The 20,974-nt window shown below is 38.6% G+C and overlaps 1 protein-coding gene across 2 annotated transcripts in view; it reads right to left on the bottom strand.

Moving 5' to 3' along the window:
• prkce (protein kinase C epsilon) overlaps positions 1–20,974 on the bottom strand; it is a 201,824-nt gene that overhangs the window by 15,591 nt on the left and 165,259 nt on the right. For both annotated transcript variants that reach the window (XM_012962692.3, NM_001114252.1), the window contains 2 exons: positions 13,200–13,338; positions 8,604–8,792 (listed from right to left, as the gene is read on the bottom strand). In XM_012962692.3, coding sequence (XP_012818146.1) covers positions 8,604–8,792; positions 13,200–13,338 — 328 coding nt within the window. The remainder of the gene's footprint in view (positions 1–8,603; positions 8,793–13,199; positions 13,339–20,974) is intronic.

Below are 20,974 nucleotides of genomic sequence, written 5' to 3'. Positions count from 1 at the left end.
TGTGTGCTATATACTCAGAGTCATATCTGGGGACAAGAAGTCATTGCGGAACAAGCAGCGAGCTGTGCAAAATGTTAATTTTCCACATATCCCCATTGCCGAACACCCTCTCAACGTCACAGTCACGTATTTTAATCTTTTTATCTAGAAAATCTCCAAAATAATTGTATACATATTCCTCCCTTCAGCAACACAAAAGATTGAGTGGGAAGTATGGAGTATGTGGGAGGAGTGAAAGGGGTCAGGTGACAGCAGATCACTTCCTCCTTCCCTGAAATAACAACGATTGGCTGGAGGGGCAGCTCTGTTGCCACGGGTACAGCTAGGGACAACTTTTAGAGACATTTGCTGGGATCATTTTTCCACGGGGACAGGCAATCTGAAACAGGGTGAGTCCCCCTGAAACGGGGACTGATGGTAACCTTAAAAGAGAAGGAAAGGCTAATAAAGAGTTAATCTCAAGCTGCAGGCATACCTTCAGTTCACTCAATAGTGCCCTTAAGTCTCCCAATATTTCTCCCGTTCAGATGATCAGAAGCCAAACAGGAAGAAAAAACGCTGAGCTGTGTAAAGAAAGTTCCCATAATGCCTCACTCCTGCACAGACACCCAGACCAGTGTACATGCTCAGTTAGTTAGACTATGAGTCAGCTCCCTGCTGATTGGCTCAGATCCACATTCCTAAGGGGGGGGGGGAGTGAGATCTTAGCATTCTTGAGGGAGGGGGGAGCAGGAGAGAGGAGAAAGCAGAGAGCTGCGTGTCTGTGGCACAGGAATTACAGACACAACAAATCTTTTGACAGCGTTTCTGTGAGTGCTTATGGCTGTATTTACCTTTCTGATAAAGCTTACTTAGTTTTTACCTTTCCTTCTCTTTTAAATCAGTCCAATCCAAATCCATATGTGAATGCAATTTCTGTTTATTAATGTTATTTAACACATTATTTCAGCAAATGATACACACAGAGCTGAATAAGTTTCAAGATTGAGCAATAAATGATAAAAGGTCAAAGCCTGTTGCCTTAATTGCAGAAATGTGCCCAGGACAGCAATACAATCAGAAAGCCTTCTAGACAGGGGGAACCCTTCACTCCTCAGCTCAGTTCCATTACAGAAAGCCATGCCTTAAAGGAGCTGTCTCTGGCTTCAGTAAGTGAGGCATAAGCCCAGCGTCTGCAAGCACAATGTGAGGAAATCAAGGGTTCCAAGCCTAATCCCCTGTTAGCATTTTGCAGTAAACTGCACAGACGCCTTCTTGCTTCCTCTGCCTTTCCTGTAGAACACAACAAGCCAGCGAGGGTATGTGACTCACAGCACAGAAAGCTCCGCGGCTATTAATAATGTCCCAGCAATGAATGCGCAAATCGCTAATTTTTTAACTTAGGAGATTAGTGCATCCTCATTTTTCTTTTTATATTGCATTATTTCTAATGAGTCATGGGTGCAACATAAGAGTAACAGTATAAGTGCCACTTGTAATCCATTTTTTTTTTAATTGGGGTCAACCAGGGAGTTTCACTTGGATGAAGCCACTGGTGTGAGCCGCCATTCAGTGGTGACATCCATATAACTATGTATATAGCTGAGCATGTTCTGGAAAGGACAGTGAGCCGCAGAGCTGACAGTTATCTGCAGGTCTCCCCACATTTATAAGCTGGCATAGGTGGTGCATAGGGACATACAATCAGGAAAACCATGACTATTAGGAAATCTTTCTGTCGGCCTTTGTTAGTTTGTTCTTTAATTAAAATCAACTCATTTTAAACGAACGCTACATACTTGCCATACAGGCAACCACCAGGCCTCAGCCAAAGACATGCCAACATTTTAGGAGTCATTTACTGTGTGCAAAATGCAAAAACAAAAACGACCACAATCGGACAGTTTTCTGCACCTTGAACACTGCTTTTGCTCTTATTGTATTACCATTTTGAAGTATAGGGGCCTGCAATGAGCCCCTTGAATAGAGCCATGCTTGCGTTAGGCAGTGCTCTATCCAAGAGAGGAGAGTGGGGGAGGCATATAGGGTCCCCCCTCCCACCATTACTTGTATGAACCACAAATTATGATGTGCAGGTTAAAAAAAGTCAGCAGCCAGAGTCAGCCCACCTCTGTTTATAGACCCACACCTGACCTGTCCAATCTCTGATGTCATGAAGGGGGCGGAGCAAAATAGATGCTCACCTATAAATAGAGGCTGCCGGAGGCAGAAGCAATGCATAGTAAGGGTCACGGGCAGAGGGAAGAGCATGTCCTGAACCCATAAAACTTGTGGGACCCTTGGGTTTCTGGCCGACGCATACATCACTAACACGCAAGTTATTGAGCAGCAGGAGACACAAGATGCAACAGGGCGCTGTGCTTACGGACTGCCCCACACTCTTACACCCCTTATAGCTCAAACACTTGTGACTCTACCAGTGCAACAGTTTCTTTCCTCTGCCTTTTTTCCTTCTTTCATAGTTTCCTTCCCACCCTTTTCCTCTGCTTACACCTTTCTATGGCACCCGTATTATTGTCCCCAGGTTTTTTTAAGCATTATTATCACTATTATTTCACATTCTAATTAATTATAATAATAGAAATATTTATTACATTATTGCGCCATAATTAGTTGGTGATGTAGTGTGCTCTTTAATTGTAATCAATGTATTTACATTTGATTACATAGTTACATAGTTAAGTTGGGTTGAAAAAAGAACAAAGTCCATCAAGTTTAACCCTTCCAAGTGAACCCGGCCCAGCTGCACCGGGTCTATTAATGCTACAAACTGTCAACTAATGTGAATAACTGACAGCTGCAGCATCACACAGGGCACCAGATGTGCCAGACGGGGGGGGGGGAGGAGATGAACAGCAAGTGTGAATTCACACAGTGGCCCTAATAATTACTAGAGTGCTGTTCATCCTTAGAGTACTTTCTGGCTAATATTTTAAAAGTCACACATTTTGCACCAGGTCCAGTAACTCCTAGTAACTAAGTAATGTTTGCTTGCAGGCAGGTGACCGGTATATGTAACATACTGGTTGGTTGATATGGGTAACTATACCTGGTGCAAATGTCACAATATTTACATTATCCCAAGTGATCCTTATGTATGTGCTATTGGCATCGCTGGTGCTGGCACACTGGTAACTCCGGGTATGCTGCAGGCACAAGTGATGCACATTAATTGGGAGGGGGAGCTTGGTTGCTTTATAAACCTTTAAAAACACTACCAATGACTAATGCAATGCAGTTAATACAGGGAATAAATTCTATACCACAAACAATGATGCAAACTAAATTAACATCATAAGAAATTAGAGGAAAGTGGAACCTGGAGTGAACAGAGCATAGGATACGGGTCTGACTCGTAAAATAGTGAGGTTACTGCCTAATCTGGCAAACATCGATATGTCTGCCTCCATTTACACCATAGTAGCACTGACATAGATGGCTAAAGGGTAACAATGTGCGGGTCAGGCAAAACTCAACCCACACCGACCCTAGGCCACAAAACCTTAACCCACACCGACCCTAACCCACAAAGCCTTAACCTGCACAATATTGCCATTGTAGGACCCGCACCCAACCTGTACCCACATCTTTTCGCTGTGTACACTACTTCTACATTGCGGGTTAACCTGCACATCACTACTAGAGGGATCTTGTAGGTAGTAATGGCATTCAAGTGTTGTGGTACAGCAGGTATATAGAACTAGTATGAAAGAAAAAATGAATGGTGATTTAAGACATGATGGTGGTGGCACCACTGCTATATATCAGCTCAGTCTTAGGGGTGTATTTATTAACACAGGACATTAACATTGGCAACCAACCTACAATTCATTTTGAAAGGTCGCCTATAAGTTAGAATACCAAAGCTGATTATTTGCTTTGGGCAACATCACCGGTAAAGTTGTCTCCAACGTTACGAAATACACCCCTTAGTGTATTATAGGGAACGTTCTACTCCCATGACAAAATATTATGGTATTAGAAATCACCAAGGAGAAATGTGACCATATAAAGGCAGGGGCCAAGTTAGGACTGCCATCTTGTTTTGGCAAAAAAAACAAGATTTCTATCTTTTTAATACTACTCAACAAGTATAACTGATTCTATCCCACTGTACCATTCATAGACAGATATTTATTATGGGTTATGAATGGCTTATGTGCTAAGATACTCATTAAGTTGCAAAAGTATATCAGGCTGTAAAGCACCACACCTAATAATCTCTGATAATTTACATTAATAGTATAATTAGGTAATGAGAAATATTTCCAGTCATGGACAAAAAAAAGATGATATTTTATTCTGGCTTAATATCAACCCCCCAGGTATCTTATATGCAGTCAGTTTCATGTTTCCCAAACAATTCTTGCATTTATTTGTTCCGTACATCATCTGCTGGATTAATCTTGCCGCTCCGCGCCTCACCTTTGGATAATTTGTGCCTATTTAAATGACGGCGGTTCTTGTTGCTACAGCTTCAAAAGCCAAGAAGCCGCGTTTTTTTTTCTGTCTGGAAACTTGGAAACCTCTTTGCCTTTCTGTGCCAGAAGCTTATTGGAAAACAAGTGGAAGAGCTTCCTCTCGCTCAGAGTAGAACAACAAACTGTCTAATTTGTTTGTGACATCGGGTTACTAATAACCCGCCACAAGATTTCTCTACCACATGAGGGAAGGAGAGTGAGAAATTAACAGTAACAGGTCGTTAATGCACAAATTTACTAAGGTTTAGAGAGGCACAAAACATTTTTAGGTTTCATCCTGCCTTTATCCTATTTACAAAAGGCCAACACACATTTCCAGTGTTTTACAAAGACTGTTCATTATTTACATTTACACATTTTATCTATTATGTCTGTGATGTCTATAAAAAAAAGATGGTGATGTGGCGGGTATTACAAATATGTAATTTTTCCTACTTCCCTGAACTGTTCAACCACCCAAAACACACTTGATTGACAGGTAGGTCTAATGCACCTTTTAGGGGGGCTCCCTTTTCTAGCAGATGTATTAATGTTAGTATATAGTTTATATATGTGAGTGTATAGATAGGTCAGTGTGGGTCTGTATGTGAGTGGATAGATAGGTCAGTGTGGGTCTGTATGTGAGTGTATAGATAGGTCAGTATGGGTCTGTATGTGAGTGTATAGATAGGTCAGTATGGGTCTGTATGTGAGTGGATAGATAGGTCAGTATGGGTCTGTATGTGAGTGGATAGATAGGTCAGTATGGGTCTGTATGTGAGTGGATAGATAGGTCAGTATGGGTCTGTATGTGAGTGGATAGATAGGTCAGTGTGGGTCTGTATGTGAGTGGATAGATAGGTCAGTATGGGTCTGTATGTGAGTGGATAGATAGGTCAGTGTGGGTCTGTATGTGAGTGGATAGATAGGTCAGTATGGGTCTGTATGTGAGTGGATAGATAGGTCAGTATGGGTCTGTATGTGAGTGGATAGATAGGTCAGTGTGGGTCTGTATGTGAGTGTATAGATAGGTCAGTGTGGGTCTGTATGTGAGTGGATAGATAGGTCAGTATGGGTCTGTATGTGAGTGGATAGATAGGTCAGTATGGGTCTGTATGTGAGTGGATAGATAGGTCAGTATGGGTCTGTATGTGAGTGGATAGATAGGTCAGTATGAGTCTGTATGTGAGTGGATAGATAGGTCAGTATGGGTCTGTATGTGAGTGTATAGATAGGTCAGTGTGGGTCTGTATGTGAGTGTATAGATAGGTCAGTATGGGTCTGTATGTGAGTGTATAGATAGGTCAGTATGGGTCTGTATGTGAGTGGATAGATAGGTCAGTATGGGTCTGTATGTGAGTGGATAGATAGGTCAGTATGAGTCTGTATGTGAGTGTATAGATAGGTCAGTATGGGTCTGTATGTGAGTGGATAGATAGGTCAGTATGGGTCTGTATGTGAGTGGATAGATAGGTCAGTATGGGTCTGTATGTGAGTGGATAGATAGGTCAGTATGAGTCTGTATGTGAGTAGATAGATAGGTCAGTATGGGTCTGTATGTGAGTGTATAGATAGGTCAGTGTGGGTCTGTATGTGAGTGTATAGATAGGTCAGTATGGGTCTGTATGTGAGTGTATAGATAGGTCAGTATGGGTCTGTATGTGAGTGGATAGATAGGTCAGTATGGGTCTGTATGTGAGTGGATAGATAGGTCAGTATGAGTCTGTATGTGAGTGGATAGATAGGTCAGTATGGGTCTGTATGTGAGTGTATAGATAGGTCAGTATGGGTCTGTATGTGAGTGTATAGATAGGTCAGTGTGGGTCTGTATGTGAGTGGATAGATAGGTCAGTATGGGTCTGTATGTGAGTGGATAGATTTATTTAGAAAATTTCTTATTTCAGTGAGAAAAAGCTTATTTTATATTTTAAATGTGTGATAGATCCCCATTTAAATCTGTCTGTCCAAGCAGCAACCCACCCAAGGCAGCATGGGCAGTACAACGGTTAATAGACAGGTGACACTGAAAACTGCTGCAGTAGGAACAGCAATAGGTGGAAATAATCGGCACACAGGCTAAAACATGGGTGGCTATATCAGGGGTTTGATAGTGTAATGAATTGATCTGTTGATGCAGGCATGAGATCATTATTAAAATTGCTCTTTTATTGTTTTCTATGCTGTTTATTTAGAACAGACCTGTCCATCATTTTCCATTCAGTGACCCATTGGGGGAAATGCAGAGTAGTCAGGGGCGAGGTGGCGTCATATTAAGTTATTAATATGGTATCTGTGCTTTGCCCCCCTGATCTCCAGCTCAATAGCTCCACTCGGGGCCCACCAACAGTAAACGATTTGTAAAAATCAATATAAAAGCCCAAGCTGACTAATCAGTAACATGGGTGAATCTGTCAGAATTTTTGTAATCAACGGGGCTTCCATATAAATGTTGGTGGGGCATAAAACATATGTTTAAACATTAACTATGGAAAGGAACCTTGTGGTCTGTTTGTGGCCAAAGTGATAGGAAGAGGGGCTTACAGTAGGGTGGAGTGGATATAGCAGCTAAATGGTTGATGGGTGGAAGAGGAGACGGCTACAGGACTTAATAGCAACATGGTAGGGGAATCGCAGTCAACAGTTAGATTGTTCCCACCACCAGCGTGCAATACATATGCTGCTAGGCAGACATATTACTTTATGTAAGTGGGGGTGTCGGAGAAGTGTTGCTTTTCGTGAAGTGTAACTGCCAGTTGTCAGGATAATGTTAGCTCATATCCACTAGAACAATATCTTGCATTCTAGTATAAGGATTTTGGTGATATGTTCAGTAAATAACAATACAACAACCATAATTCTTCCTTGTGTGACAATACTTTATTTACATTAAAACACAATTAGGAAAAGCAATTAAACGTCGATGTCAGATGAAACCTTTCCTAATTATCTCTGACTAGCTGTAGATCATATTGCACAACAACTCTGCATACATAAATCACCAGGCCCTTCGTAGAGAAGCCATTGGAGCTCATCAGTTATTAAACCGACTCGAACAAAGAAGATAAAGGTCCTCTCTGAACAGCAATTTGAATAGTGAACCAAAACTAATTTATGGAGATGGACAGAATATTGCTGTACTGGTGATTGTTAATGCTCACCATGCCTAAGAACTGGGCCAACTGGAACTTATAGAAGAGATTATTATACTCTTTGATGTGCTATAGCCCAGTCCACTGCTTAAGTCTCAGACTTGACATTTGTTCTTCTTCCCCTTCCAATATCCTCTTGTCAAACTTAGGGAATAAAAGGCTAAAGTGACAAGAAGGTGGGGCTAAATCAGCACCACCCTACAGTATGTCTGCTCATACTGTATAAATGCCATGAAACTAACTCTAGCATAGATGAGTTTACATGTACTAACCACAAATACGTAAAGAAAGACATGTTTAGTGTCCCTTGGAGACACCTACATAGTATCTATTTTCATAGTGCATCTTTAAATATTAATCTTTTCTCTGATGGGAAGGAAAAAACATCCTCTGCAGAACAAGTGTTGGCTCCTTTAATAACAGCGGCACACAACCTGATCCAAGCATTGCGTTATCATGTGTTACTTTGCACATAATTCCTGGTGTCAAGCAACACATGAAAGTCACACAATATGGATTGCTATTAAGTTACAAAAGAACAACTATAACTCAGTAGCTGAACTTTGGAGTAGGATGTCCTCTCCATCAGATGCCCCTAAAGGAAGGAGCCATGCCAACTTGAAACACTGCACTACCTTTAGCGATAATTACAATGCATTATCATTGCTAAACAGCATTTCCTAGCTTACCAGTTGACTTGGCAGGCACTAGAATCTGTAAACGGTGGCACAGATAACAGAGGCTGCCTTTGTTGTATCTTCCCATTTTACACAGTTCTCCATTCTCAGGTTTACACATCACAAAAAAAAAAAAAAAATCAGTAAACGCAAACATTATGTTCCTTTCCCACAAGAAGGGTAATTTATCCCAGGCCCCATTATCCTAACAGTGGCATTATGAACTAGGTTTGAACTCCCTTTGGGGTAGCTGTTCTGTATTAGTCAATTTCATTTTTTGGAAAGAAAATAATAAACAAATAACATAAGAGACTCACTGCTTTTAAAATGCTGACTGCTTCTTTACTGAGCCAAACTGGGTACAGAACATCATCATGAAGGATGGATTCAAAGAGGTCGTCTTCATTGTCCGCTTCAAAGGGAGGTTGACCAGCCATCATCTCATACATTAGAACACCAAGGGCCCACCAATCCACCGATGGTCCATATTCCAACTCTTGAAGTATCTATTGAGGAGACAGAGGTTCTAGTGAATTAAAGAGGTTACTAAAACTATGGTTCCCAAAATCCCAAATTGCTTGCTATGCCAATGATGTAGGGCTGCACTGTCAACCTCTGTCCTTACAGTAAGCCAATGATTGGACAGGGACCAAACTGTAGTCAAACATTTGGCTGCCAGCAACACAGGATAAGTCACATTGTTAGCCAATGGGCAATGCTGGAGGAGGTGGGCAGTTAAAAGTTGACAAACTAATAGTCTGTGAAACCTAATAGTCTGTGAAACCTTTCAGCAAACTAGGGGGCTATGTGATCAATTGTGATCCACTGGGCTTCCATATCTTTGAATGCTAAGACTATGTTTAGAAATATAATGAAACCAGAGAACCTTGGGATTTATATAAACAGCAGCAGCCCAACTACTGCTCAAGGCCTATATATATAAAACCAACCTCCTTCATAATTTTATATGGGATCTTTCCGTAATTTGGATCTCCATACCTTAACTCTACTTAAAAATGATTTAAACCCAATAGGATTGTTTTGCCTCAAATAAGGATTAATTATATCATAGTTGGGATCAAGTACAGGTACTGTTTTATTATTACAGAGAAAAGGGAATCATTTAACCATGAAATAAACCCAATAGGGCTGTTCTGCCCCCAATAAGGGGTAATTATATTTTAGTTGGGATCAAGTACAGGTACTGTTTTATTATTACAGAGAAAAGTGAATCATTTAACCATTAAATAAACCCAATAGGGCTGTTCTGCCCCCAATAAGGGGTAATTATATCTGAGTTGGGATCAAGTACAGGTGCTGTTTTATTATTACAGAGAAAAGGGAATCATTTAACCATTAAATAAACCCAATAGGGCTGTTCTGCCCCCAATAAGGGGTAATTATATCTTAGTTGGGATCAAGTACAGGTACTGTTTTATTATTACAGAGAAAAGGGAATCATTTAACCATTAAATAAACCCAATAGGGCTGTTCTGCCCCCAATAAGGGGTAATTATATTTTAGTTGGGATCAAGTACAGGTACTGTTTTATTATTACAGAGAAAAGGGAATCATTTAACCATGAAATAAACCCAATAGGGCTGTTTTGCCCCCAATAAGGGGTAATTATATCTTAGTTGGGATCAAGTACAGGTACTGTTTTATTATTACAGAGAAAAGGAAATCATTTAACCATGAAATAAACCCAATAGGGCTGTTCTGCCCCAATAAGGGGTAATTATATCTTAGTTGGGATCAAGTACAGGTACTGTTTTATTATTACAGAGAAAAGGAAATAATTTAACCATGAAATAAACCCAATAGGGCTGTTCTGCCCCCAATAAGGGGTAATTATATCTTAGTTGGGATCAAGTACAGGTACTGTTTTATTATTACAGAGAAAAGGGAATCATTTAACCATTAAATAAACCCAATAGGACTGTTCTGCCCCAATAAGGGGTAATTATATCTTAGTTGGGATCACGTACAAGGTACTGTTTTATTATTACAGAGAAAAAGGCAATCATTATAAGAGACGGCCTTTCTGTAATTTAGAGCTTTATGGATAACGGATCCTATACCTGTACATACATATGTAGATTTTGTTGTTATTGTATTGCCAAATACATCATTTTAATATTTCCCCTTGTAGAAACAGTTTTTGTAATCTAATGATTAATGTTACGATTCAACCTACAAGTGAATGGTTCCTCGCCCACATACATGAAACCATTCAATGTCACTGAATCCTATTAAATCAGACAAGCAGTGAGGGCAAAGCACAACTCACAATGAATAGCTCTTCTTATAACATATTCATTTATCATGTAAAATTCTTTATAAGTGTGCCTGAGGGTTCATTTTAGTACTTTTGATAAATAAGTCAGAGCAGATGAAACATCTCACAAAGCGTACATTTACTGAAACGGGAAAAGGCCGTAGTATATAATCAGCCCTGGTTAGTCTCAGCGCAGTGTTTCTTGGCACACTGCAGCCTGTGACATACTCTAAAGTGAAACAAACAGATGTAAAGAAAATGTAAAATATCTATTCGCTTCAGAATGAATCAGTGTGAGTTCTGGAGACTTTGGCTCGAACGCGGTTTAATCTGAATGGCTTCTGATAGAATAAACTCCAACGAATTAGCTCAAGTTTTTATCTTGAAAAAGAAATTTAAAATAGAAAAAAACAGATTAAATAAATTGAAAAATGAAGAATTTTTAAATAGGATTATTATTATTATATTGTTTGTTTTCCGGGTGGAATGTTTTATTTGCAAGATCAGGTGATTCCAGAAAATGTGAATAAGTTAAGGAACTACATATATTTTCTGCCATTATTTACCCCGACATGAAGGTCAACCGATAAAAAATATGACAGGAATACTGTCATGAGAAAACATGTTTTTCTTTTTAAACGCATCAGTTAATAGAGCTTCTCCAGCAGATTCCTGCATTGTAATCCGTTTTAAAAAAGAACAAACAGATTTTTTAATAACTCATTTTGAAAACAGACATTCTTATTTTCCCTAGTGCCCACAGCCATGTGACCTGTGCTCTGATAAACTTCAGTCACACTTTACTGCTGCGCTGCAAGTTGGAGTGATATCGCCCCGCCTCCCCTCCCAGCAGCCGATCAGCAGAACAAAAGGAAGGGAGCAAGACAGCAGCTCTCAGTAGGTATCAGAATAGCACTCAATAGTAAGAAATCCAAGTCAGGCTTGGGACTCCTCCAGTTACATGGGAGTAGGAGAAACAATAGGTTAGCTGAAAGCAGTTCTATTGTGTAGCGCTGGCTCCTTCTGAAAGCTCAGACTCAGGCACAATGCACTGAGATGGCGCCTACACACCAATATAACAGCTAAAAAATACATGTATTGGTTCAAAAATTAAATGTTAAATGATAGAATAAATTATTTGAGATGTCGATAGTGTAATAAAAACTGTGCCATAAAAATTATGAAAGGAATGAGTTCACTCATTTACTATACTGTACATGATGGATTGGTTCTTTGTTGTGTGGGTTTAGTTGTAGCACCAAATCCTCATTTTTAGGATTGGGATGAATCATTCTCACAGGATTCAGCCAAATCTAATCCAGAGTCTAATTTGCACAAGCAAATTTCACAATTCCTTAAATGTGTGCCCTAAAGTCATGTGATATTTAGGATTCAGCCAAATAACATCAGATCCTGGATCTGTCGTATCCCTAGTTGTTAATGAAGTTCAGGAAATGTGGCTCATATAATAAATCCTCATTTAATAGAGTCAACTCCTTTTTATTAGAATTATCTGAAATAACTGAATATGCTGACTGTAACGCTTTGGGAAGAACCGAATCCACTTTATCGGATTCGGCTGAACCCTGACTCCAAAGATTCGGCTGAATAATGAACCAAATCCAAATTTTCAACTTCCTTGTTTACATGACAAAAAGTCACGTGATCTTTAGGGTTCGGATTCGGTTTGGCTAGGAGCGTGGATCTGAGCAAATCCGAAAAAGCCTGAATCTTATCCAAATCCCGAACCAAATCCTGGATTCGGAAAATCCCTATTTAAAATGAAAATATATTAAATTAGACATGTAAATATTTGGAACATTTCAATTATTTTGATGTATTGACAAACAGCTGTTCTGTGCTCAATATACGCACATTTCTAGTTAACTGATATCAAACAGCAATGGCACAGATGTCGGAGTATAACAACAGAAAGGGCAATGGGTCAATATTTAATTATTAACTAAATAGGGATTTATTTACAGTTCACCTTGCTCTTTTCTCAAAGGCCGTGCAATAATTTTACCCAGCGGAGCAGAAAAGTAGGAAGATTTAATGGCTGAAAGTGTTTTTTTGCTTTCAAACACTGGACCTTGGCTTTGGTTTAAACCAATGAAAAACTCCTATTCCTGTGATGCAAGCACCTCATTTAGTTACTCATATCTCCCTCAATGTGATATTTTGCAATAACTGATCTGTAAATTAGTAATTACTTTTCCATTATTAAATGTTATAACAATTATATTAATGACTAAGTCACAGGGAGTCAGCGTGCCAACATAACACTTTACGGCTCACAAAACAAATATCATTTGCAGTTATTAAGGCCTTTTAGTTACCTTTTAGATTTTATTTCCTTTTCACGTCCTAAGATGCTCGTTTGGAACGAAAACATGGGGTACATCTTACTTTTCAACATATAAGAATACATTGAATATTTTCATTTAATAAATACTGCATATTAATATTATATATGTGGCAAATGCAAAGGAAAACTTTGCCTAGAACATCTTGTTTTGCTTCTGAGTCCAATGAATTCCTTGCTAAATAAGATTATGTTATTGTGGGGGGGGGGGGGGGGTTGTAAATTTAGAACGGCGACTGCCAAACCAGATAATCTATAGCAAACACATACCTCAGGCGCTATGTAATCTGGCGTTCCGCAGAAGGTGGTTGTAGTGACACCATTCAATATTCCTTCCTTACACATCCCAAAGTCGGCCAGTTTGCAGTGGCCTTCTGCATCCAGAAGAATATTGTCCAGTTTAAGGTCCCTAGAGGAGGAAATATAGCCGTTAGCAAGAAGAACAGTTTGATCAAGCAAACAAGTTAGTTGTCATATTGCATGGAATTTGTATCTGACCTCATAATACCACATGAACCCTAAAAAGCAGTGTTCGAAATGGGCCACTGGGAAAAAACCCGGTGGGCCTGGACCCGATCCCTGTTGCCGCTTCCCCTGGTCGCCAAAGTCCTTCCCTGATGCGTTTCACTTATGCGTGCTCAGGGGAGGGCGGAGAGGGCGTGACACGGCCGGCAGGGGCACCTTGGGGGGTGCGCCAGCCCTGGTGGGCCCTGCCCCCCCAATCCAACCCTGGTAAAGGCAATGCAAATGCATTTTGTTTTTCCTACGATACCCATCATAATAAAACCGTATTGCTTTAACAATCCTTCCTTTCATAAATGTAGGGTTGCACATGCTTTGAACCTACGGCTAAGTCTGGAAAGATAGATATTGTTCATCTGGAATTTTATAATGCAGATTATTAATAGGAAAAGACAGGGTTCCCCCTGACTGAAAGCAGGTATAAATGTCTCTATGTAAATGTGGTACGTTTCTCCTTTAATACCTGGTCTCTAGTCTGCTACACTAGAAAAACATGAAAAACTCAGATGTGCAAGTTGCAATAGAAAACAAACATTTAAAAAGTCATCAATATAACTGCTAAAAACCAATTCAAAGAAGTCAGTAGGTTATCTGAAAATAATACATTAAACAACCTAAGTACACAAGCAAAGTACAGTATAACAAGCTATGGATCATTCTATCAAGTCTATAGTCAACGGAGTGTAAAGAGAGCTCTTATCACACATTGCTGTGTATAAAGCACCCTGCAGTGAAAAATAATCAATTTTCTATTTAATGTGCTTTCCCTGACTCCCTGAATTTCAGTGCCATCATATCAATCATTGTAATGATCTAAATTTAATGAAACAAGTGCTTAAACGGTGTAAAAACTCTGTATTTCTTGGGTTGATATGCAAACCTTATCAGTGGGACCTACCTAGGATATCATATTAATTACATCACATTTATATATATATAGATATTATATACATATATATTAGATTAATTAAAGTCCACAAGATGAACGACTGGCCAATCACAGCCCTTATTTGGCTCCTCCATGAACTTTTATGGTGCTTGTGTTGCTCTCCAAGTCTTTTTACATTTGACTGTGGCTCACAAGTAAGAAAGGTTGGGGGCTCCTGCCCTAAGGGTTGAGACTTGCAACTGTTTCCCCATGCTTGGTGTCCAGGCTCCCATTAGTATGTTAAATAGTTATCATAATGAGGAACTTTATTAATTATAAGCCATACTGAGTAGCTAAAGCCAACTCTCAGAATTCATCTGAAAACGGTTAAAAAGGACCTTTACCAAAAACCTTTTTTTTGCATAAAGAAATGCAGGGGGCATAATACGTATGAGTAATATCAGGCTGTAAAGCCACAATGACTTACCTGCCCCTATTTCTCTAATTATCCTATATCCCCCTATTATTGCTATACATAGAATTCATTTAAAAACCACCCAACGCAGTTTAAAATTCTTTTGTGTTATTAGTGTATTATGGAATCATCAATGTCATGTTTGAAATTGAAGTTTCATCAAAGACATAACCAATGATATTCAGGAATACAATTTAACCAATGAAAAAAGTAGTTCAGGTTTAAATATATACTTTTTGTAGAAAACTAAACTGGTGGTAATTTTCAAACCATAAGAATTTTTGCCCCTTTCTGTGTTCATCTACTATCTTCTCTCAGGTATAATCCTTAATTAGCAACTTATTTGCTACTATATATATATATATATATATATATATAGAGAGAGAGAGAAAAAACTTTCACAAAATATGGGAAATTTAGCAAAACATGTTTCAATAATTGACATCATATAAGCTAGTTTTTTTCTTGCAATTTCTAGTGCAGGTTACAGAGAATATTTAACAACTTTAACTGCATGAAATGAAAATAAAAATATAATTCTATAATGATTAAATAATATTTGCAAAAATGACTTTTGTTGCTCAATAGTTTAATTTATTTAATCATTAATATTAATATTTTTACTCAATTTTAATTTGATTCATGTTATATTAAAAAATAATGACTCTTTCATGAAACATATGGACTTTTCAATTTCGTTTATACTACAATATAATAACAAACACAGCTTTTTTTTTTTTTAAATGCAGAATTAATTTAATAATTATGGAAAAAGCTTCATTATTTCTTATGAAGAATAAAGATATAGTGATGTAAAAACATCAGATTGTACCAGTATGGGGTCCATTACCAGGAAACCCATTATCCAAAAGCTCTGAATTACGGAAAGCCTGTCTCCCATAGCCGCCATTATAATCAAATAATTCTGATTTATAAAATGATTTCCTTTTTCTCTGTAATAATAAAACAGTACCTGTACTTGATCCCAACTAAGATATAATTACCCCTTATTGGGGGCAGAACAGCCCTATTGGGTTTATTTAATGGTTAAATGATTCCCTTTTCTCTGTAATAATAAAACAGTACCTGTACTTGATCCCAACTAAGATATAATTACCCCTTATTGGGGCAGAACAGCCCTATTGGGTTTATTTAATGGTTAAATGATTCCCTTTTCTCTGTAATAATAAAACAGTACCTGTACTTGATCCCAACTAAGATATAATCACCCCTTATTGGGGGCAGAACAGCCCTATTGGGTTTATTTAATGGTTAAATGATTCCCTTTTCTCTGTAATAATAAAACAGTACCTGTACTTGATCCCAACTAAGATATAATTACCCCTTATTGGGGGCAGAACAGCCCTATTGGGTTTATTTAATGGTTAAATGATTCCCTTTTCTCTGTAATAATAAAACAGTACCTGTACTTGATCCCAACTAAGATATAATTACCCCTTATTGGGGGCAAAACAATCCTATTGGGTTTAATTACTGTTTTATTGTTTTTTTAGTAGACTTAAGGTGTGGAGATCCAAATCACAGAAAGACCCATTATCTGGAATACCATTGGTCCTGAGCATTCTGGATAACAGGTCCTATACCTGTACTTTTTTCAAATTAGGGCAAATAATAAAATATTACACACTATTCCAGCCTCTTTCAGGCACAAATTTGCTCAAATCAGCTTCAATTACAGAGCAGGCTTATTGCTTGATCTAATTCGCAAATAATGTAAAAAATGCAAAATAAATATTTATAAAGAAATGGGATTTCACTAACATTATCTGGATGTTTACAGTGCTCATTTTTTAAAATTTCTTTTACCAATTTTTTACCAATAATTTATTTTACCAACTTTTTACCAATTTCTTTTTACAATCTATTTGAATTAAATGTGAAGACACACGGAGCTACTAGTAGCAGCTACTTGTCACGGCTACTAAAACAGACAATGCTGATCATTTGCTGATAATTGTCTCTACATGCGTTTTAGCAGAGGCAATTGTCAGTATTGTCTATAGCAGGGGATTTTCTGGAGATTAGTAGTACCGAAAAAGTAGCTGCTACTAGTTGCTCCGTGTGTCTTCACCCTTACAAATACATTAGATCATGTTAAAGATAGCGGGATCTTTTTCCCATTAAAAAAAGATTAAAGAACAGTAGGTCACCACTTTAGACTTGAGGAACAGAACTTTCAATTTCTAAGTTGAGGTTGGGGAATGCCCAGCCGAGTCATATTGTGATGGCAGGTTCTATTAATGCCTTTAAGAGGGTTTGGAAGACGTGTTGGACAATCATAATATCCAAGGATATAGTGAACTAAAGTTCTACAGTTAGGGGTTGACCTTGATGGACTTTTTCCAACCCAAATGAACTATAGAACGATGCATAAATAAGACTTTAAGCTATAAGGGTTTGACTTAAGGGAACAAAGAGACTTCAAACCACTGACTGATTGTTCAATATGACTGGGCTGCTGTTTAGTGATATAGAACTGAAAAAATCCAAACCAGTGTTTTCAAGCATAGTATCTAACTCTTCTCTTTCACGAAAGAGTGTTGCAAGGTCCTACATTAATCTCCAAATTGCCCTTTTAGTTTACATTGCTGCCCAGTAGCATTAGAATTAATTGGCAATACTAATAATAATATGGAGTGTTGTAAAGGGAAAGCAGCCTGTCGATATCAATAGCAAAGGATTTAGAAGAAGCTCCAACAGGGGCTGCCGGTCTTCTTGTAGAATCTTCGATCTATTACTATTGTCTCTCAAAGAATGCAACTTGGTGAATAGCGACAAGTCTATTATCTCACTTTTCTTATATATGATGGACATGTACAAATATCCCTACATGACCCTGGACATGACTGCAGACAGTCACCTAAGCGCAGCAGGTCCTGCCATGGCTTCATTGTAGTTGGGAGACTGTGCAGCCCCTCGGTTTGTTCCAGCTGGTGGTGTTCCAGTTCTGCCTGTCATTGCTGCATTATCACATTCTTCGCCAGAAAGTTCATTCCAACATTTTCAGCCCAACATTAGGTTATTAAAGGGGTTAAGTATAGTACGTGCATTACAGAGCATGTGCCCTGCAAAGCAAACCCACAAAGTCTCGTTTTCAGTGTTTATGCTGGTCATTTAAATAGCTTATCAGACTTGTTCCCACATGGTACCTTATCCTGCACGTTTACAGCTTAAATAAAAAATATGAACAAAAACAGTACAAAGCGACAGAAGGAAAACAATCTCTCCCAGCATGTGGCGAGCGATACATTGGAAGGAATCCCCTGTATAAGGTCTATTTCATTAAAGAATATTAAACGCCCAATAAAAGAAGAAATGAATGCATATTAAACAACTGTAACGTGAAAACCTAAAAAATAAGGTAAATTTGTTTAGAGTTTTATTCTCAAGGATTCAAAAGGACTTATGAGGTTATGAAATATAAGGCACTAAGTTTGCCAAGGAGCAGTAACCCATAGCAACCAATCAGCAGGTAGAATTTACTGGTCACCTGTTTAAAACCAATCATCATTTTGGCTGCTATGGGTTACTGCTATCGGGCAAACTCATTGCCTTTTATTACATATGGGGGTTAGTGTTCTTATTCTTTGGTCTGGTAAATGGCTACCAGTACATTTGTGGGAGACATAACAACCTCAGCACGTTTCCACACGTCAGTGCAAGTATTGTTCTCTTGAAATGCTTGACAGATAGTTGTTGAAAGACAGTGGTGGCATCTCTAGCTTATAATCAGACACCCTGTGTGGAGAGGTACAGCAATTTCGTGGAATGGGAGTCTGCACCTCACCTTCAGACAATGCCTGGAAGAGAAGCAATTCATCTCCTTTATGATTTTCTTCTGGCCTTTGTTTTCCTAATCTCCCCTCTTTCTACCACTTATCCCACTTATCATCCATTATGATTCTCAACTCCTTCTCCATGTTATTTTCCACTTGCCTCTCCATTGCCTCATCCTGCTACAAGGAAGACTCTATTTCTACCTGTCCCTCCATCTGGCTAACAGACTCTCTACCACTACAACAATTTATGACCAGAGTGAACTATATACACAATGTGACATGCCTTGTAGCAATATTGGAAGATCAAGTAGAGAAACACCACGTAGAACACCTACAAAAGCCACATACAAAAGTGCAGCAACTCGCGCAAACTGAAGAACACATAGAGAGCCACCATGTGTCCTATGATGTTGATAGACTGCTATACTTTTTATATAACCTTAATCTTATCTATCCCATTAAAATAACCAAATGGTATGACTTGTTTTTGATTCCCCTCTACCCTACCTTCATGCATTATATTTCTCCTCCACACGTCTCCCTCTGCTCAACCAACTTTTACCCAAACTTAATTTTCCTATGCCTCTTATACATCCACTCAATGCTAAAACTTTCTAAATGTATTCCCTCTATTGTTGCCACCAAGAATCTGGAACCATCTATGGCTATGCTCAGATGAATACATAAAAAAAATAACCAATATATCCTATGTATGCTTCTTATAAGAATACATAAAATCATTTATTTCCACTACCACCAATACATTCTGCCACACTTATACCAATGAGTTCTATGCCAAAAAAGCTTTTGGGAGAACAAAATCATGAGATTAGTCAGAGTAAAGACAAAGGGTTGGTTTGGAGAGCTTAGTCAGGTTTAAGAGTACTTCATAGGTTGGCAAATCTGTGTAAATACAGCCGCTTTTTTTCCATGTGAACAATATTTAGCATATGTTTGTATAATGAACTCAGAGAACATTTTCCCAAACATAGTAATCCGGTTATGCAACTGAATTAACGTAAGCCACTTCTTCTAATCATGAAGAGGACTTTAAACAAACTACTTGTAACAAGGCAGGAAGTTCTATTGTGCCAACTGCAAAAATATAAATATAGGATGTCTATGGAAGACAAGGAGATGGATTGACTCTTTCACTGTAAATATTCTATGTACGTTATATAACAGAATGCCAAAAATAGACCATGCCCAAACATTTCAAACAATATTTACAGAGTGACGGTTTAGAAATGGCTGATGGAAGACCAAAATATAATGGTAATATTTTGAATTCCCCTGTTAACGCAAATAATTAGAACATACAGAAAAGCAGAAATAACCAAAGCTTCTGCAGCTTGTTTGTTCTTTATTTATGGGGGGGGAGATTTTTTTACGTCAAACCTTTCTAAATCTATTTTTGGGTTAGGATAACCCTAATATTGTGGAATGCTCCAGCGCGTTAGCCTTATCCTTGTCTGTTAGCAAAGGCTTTGTATACTAACCATGACCTCTTTAACCAGTTTTGTCTCTTGAAAATGTGGACAATGGGTCTGCAAAAAACCTTTTTCTTATGATCATGTTGCTTAATCTAGGGTCTAACCTGATATTCATTTATGATAATAAAGCCAAAGGTTTTGTTATTATCTTTGAGTTGAAACTGCTGTCTAGCTGTTAAGCTGACCATGTGCCTTGAGAACCCCTCCTCTGGCCAAGCAATGGGCCATATCAGGCTGATCAGCTGCATCATACTATGGGCCTACGGAAACCCAAAAGGATTTTTAAGGCTGGCAGGTTGATATCTGGCTGATTTTTAACCAGATACTGATCATGTAGGCTGTTGGAAGGCCCAGATACATGGGCCAACAATCTTTCACTCACTCATCACTTGGTCTGCACTGAATTAACAGCTTATATCACCCAAAGTATGGCCATGTTGTAGCTTCCATCATTCCAGCTACAGTCAGGTGAAGCAAGTTGCAGGTAAAACTCAGTCCATGTATAATGAAGCAGTAGAATTCTTAATGAATTAGATAAAAGTGAGTGTAGGACTGGCCAGACTGGGGATGACTTTGACGAATTGGCCAGTTTGAAATATATATCAATATATAGACAAACAATCCCTGTTTTGTTTAAAGCGAAGGGCATTTATGGAAGCTGAATGCACAAATATATTGATAATGGGTGAGTGCAGCAGACTGCTTTTTTTTTTTTTTTTTAAGTGCCCTCCAGTTTTGATGTTGGTGGATATGGTTTTCCTGCACCCCCAGCCGAGGGTCTGGGGTTGATGCACCTGGACCATGTTCTACTTCTGGCGAGTTGATATAGTTTTTTTGGGCTAGACATGGTTATATTTGTTTTATGCTTAATGTTTTGGCCAGGTTTA

The sequence above is a fragment of the Xenopus tropicalis genome, chromosome 5 (assembly GCF_000004195.4).
Source record: "Xenopus tropicalis strain Nigerian chromosome 5, UCB_Xtro_10.0, whole genome shotgun sequence".
NCBI classification, from domain to species: Eukaryota; Metazoa; Chordata; class Amphibia; order Anura; family Pipidae; genus Xenopus; species Xenopus tropicalis.
Note: the sequence above shows the minus strand (reverse complement) of the source record. Positions and strands in the feature narration are given on the sequence as shown.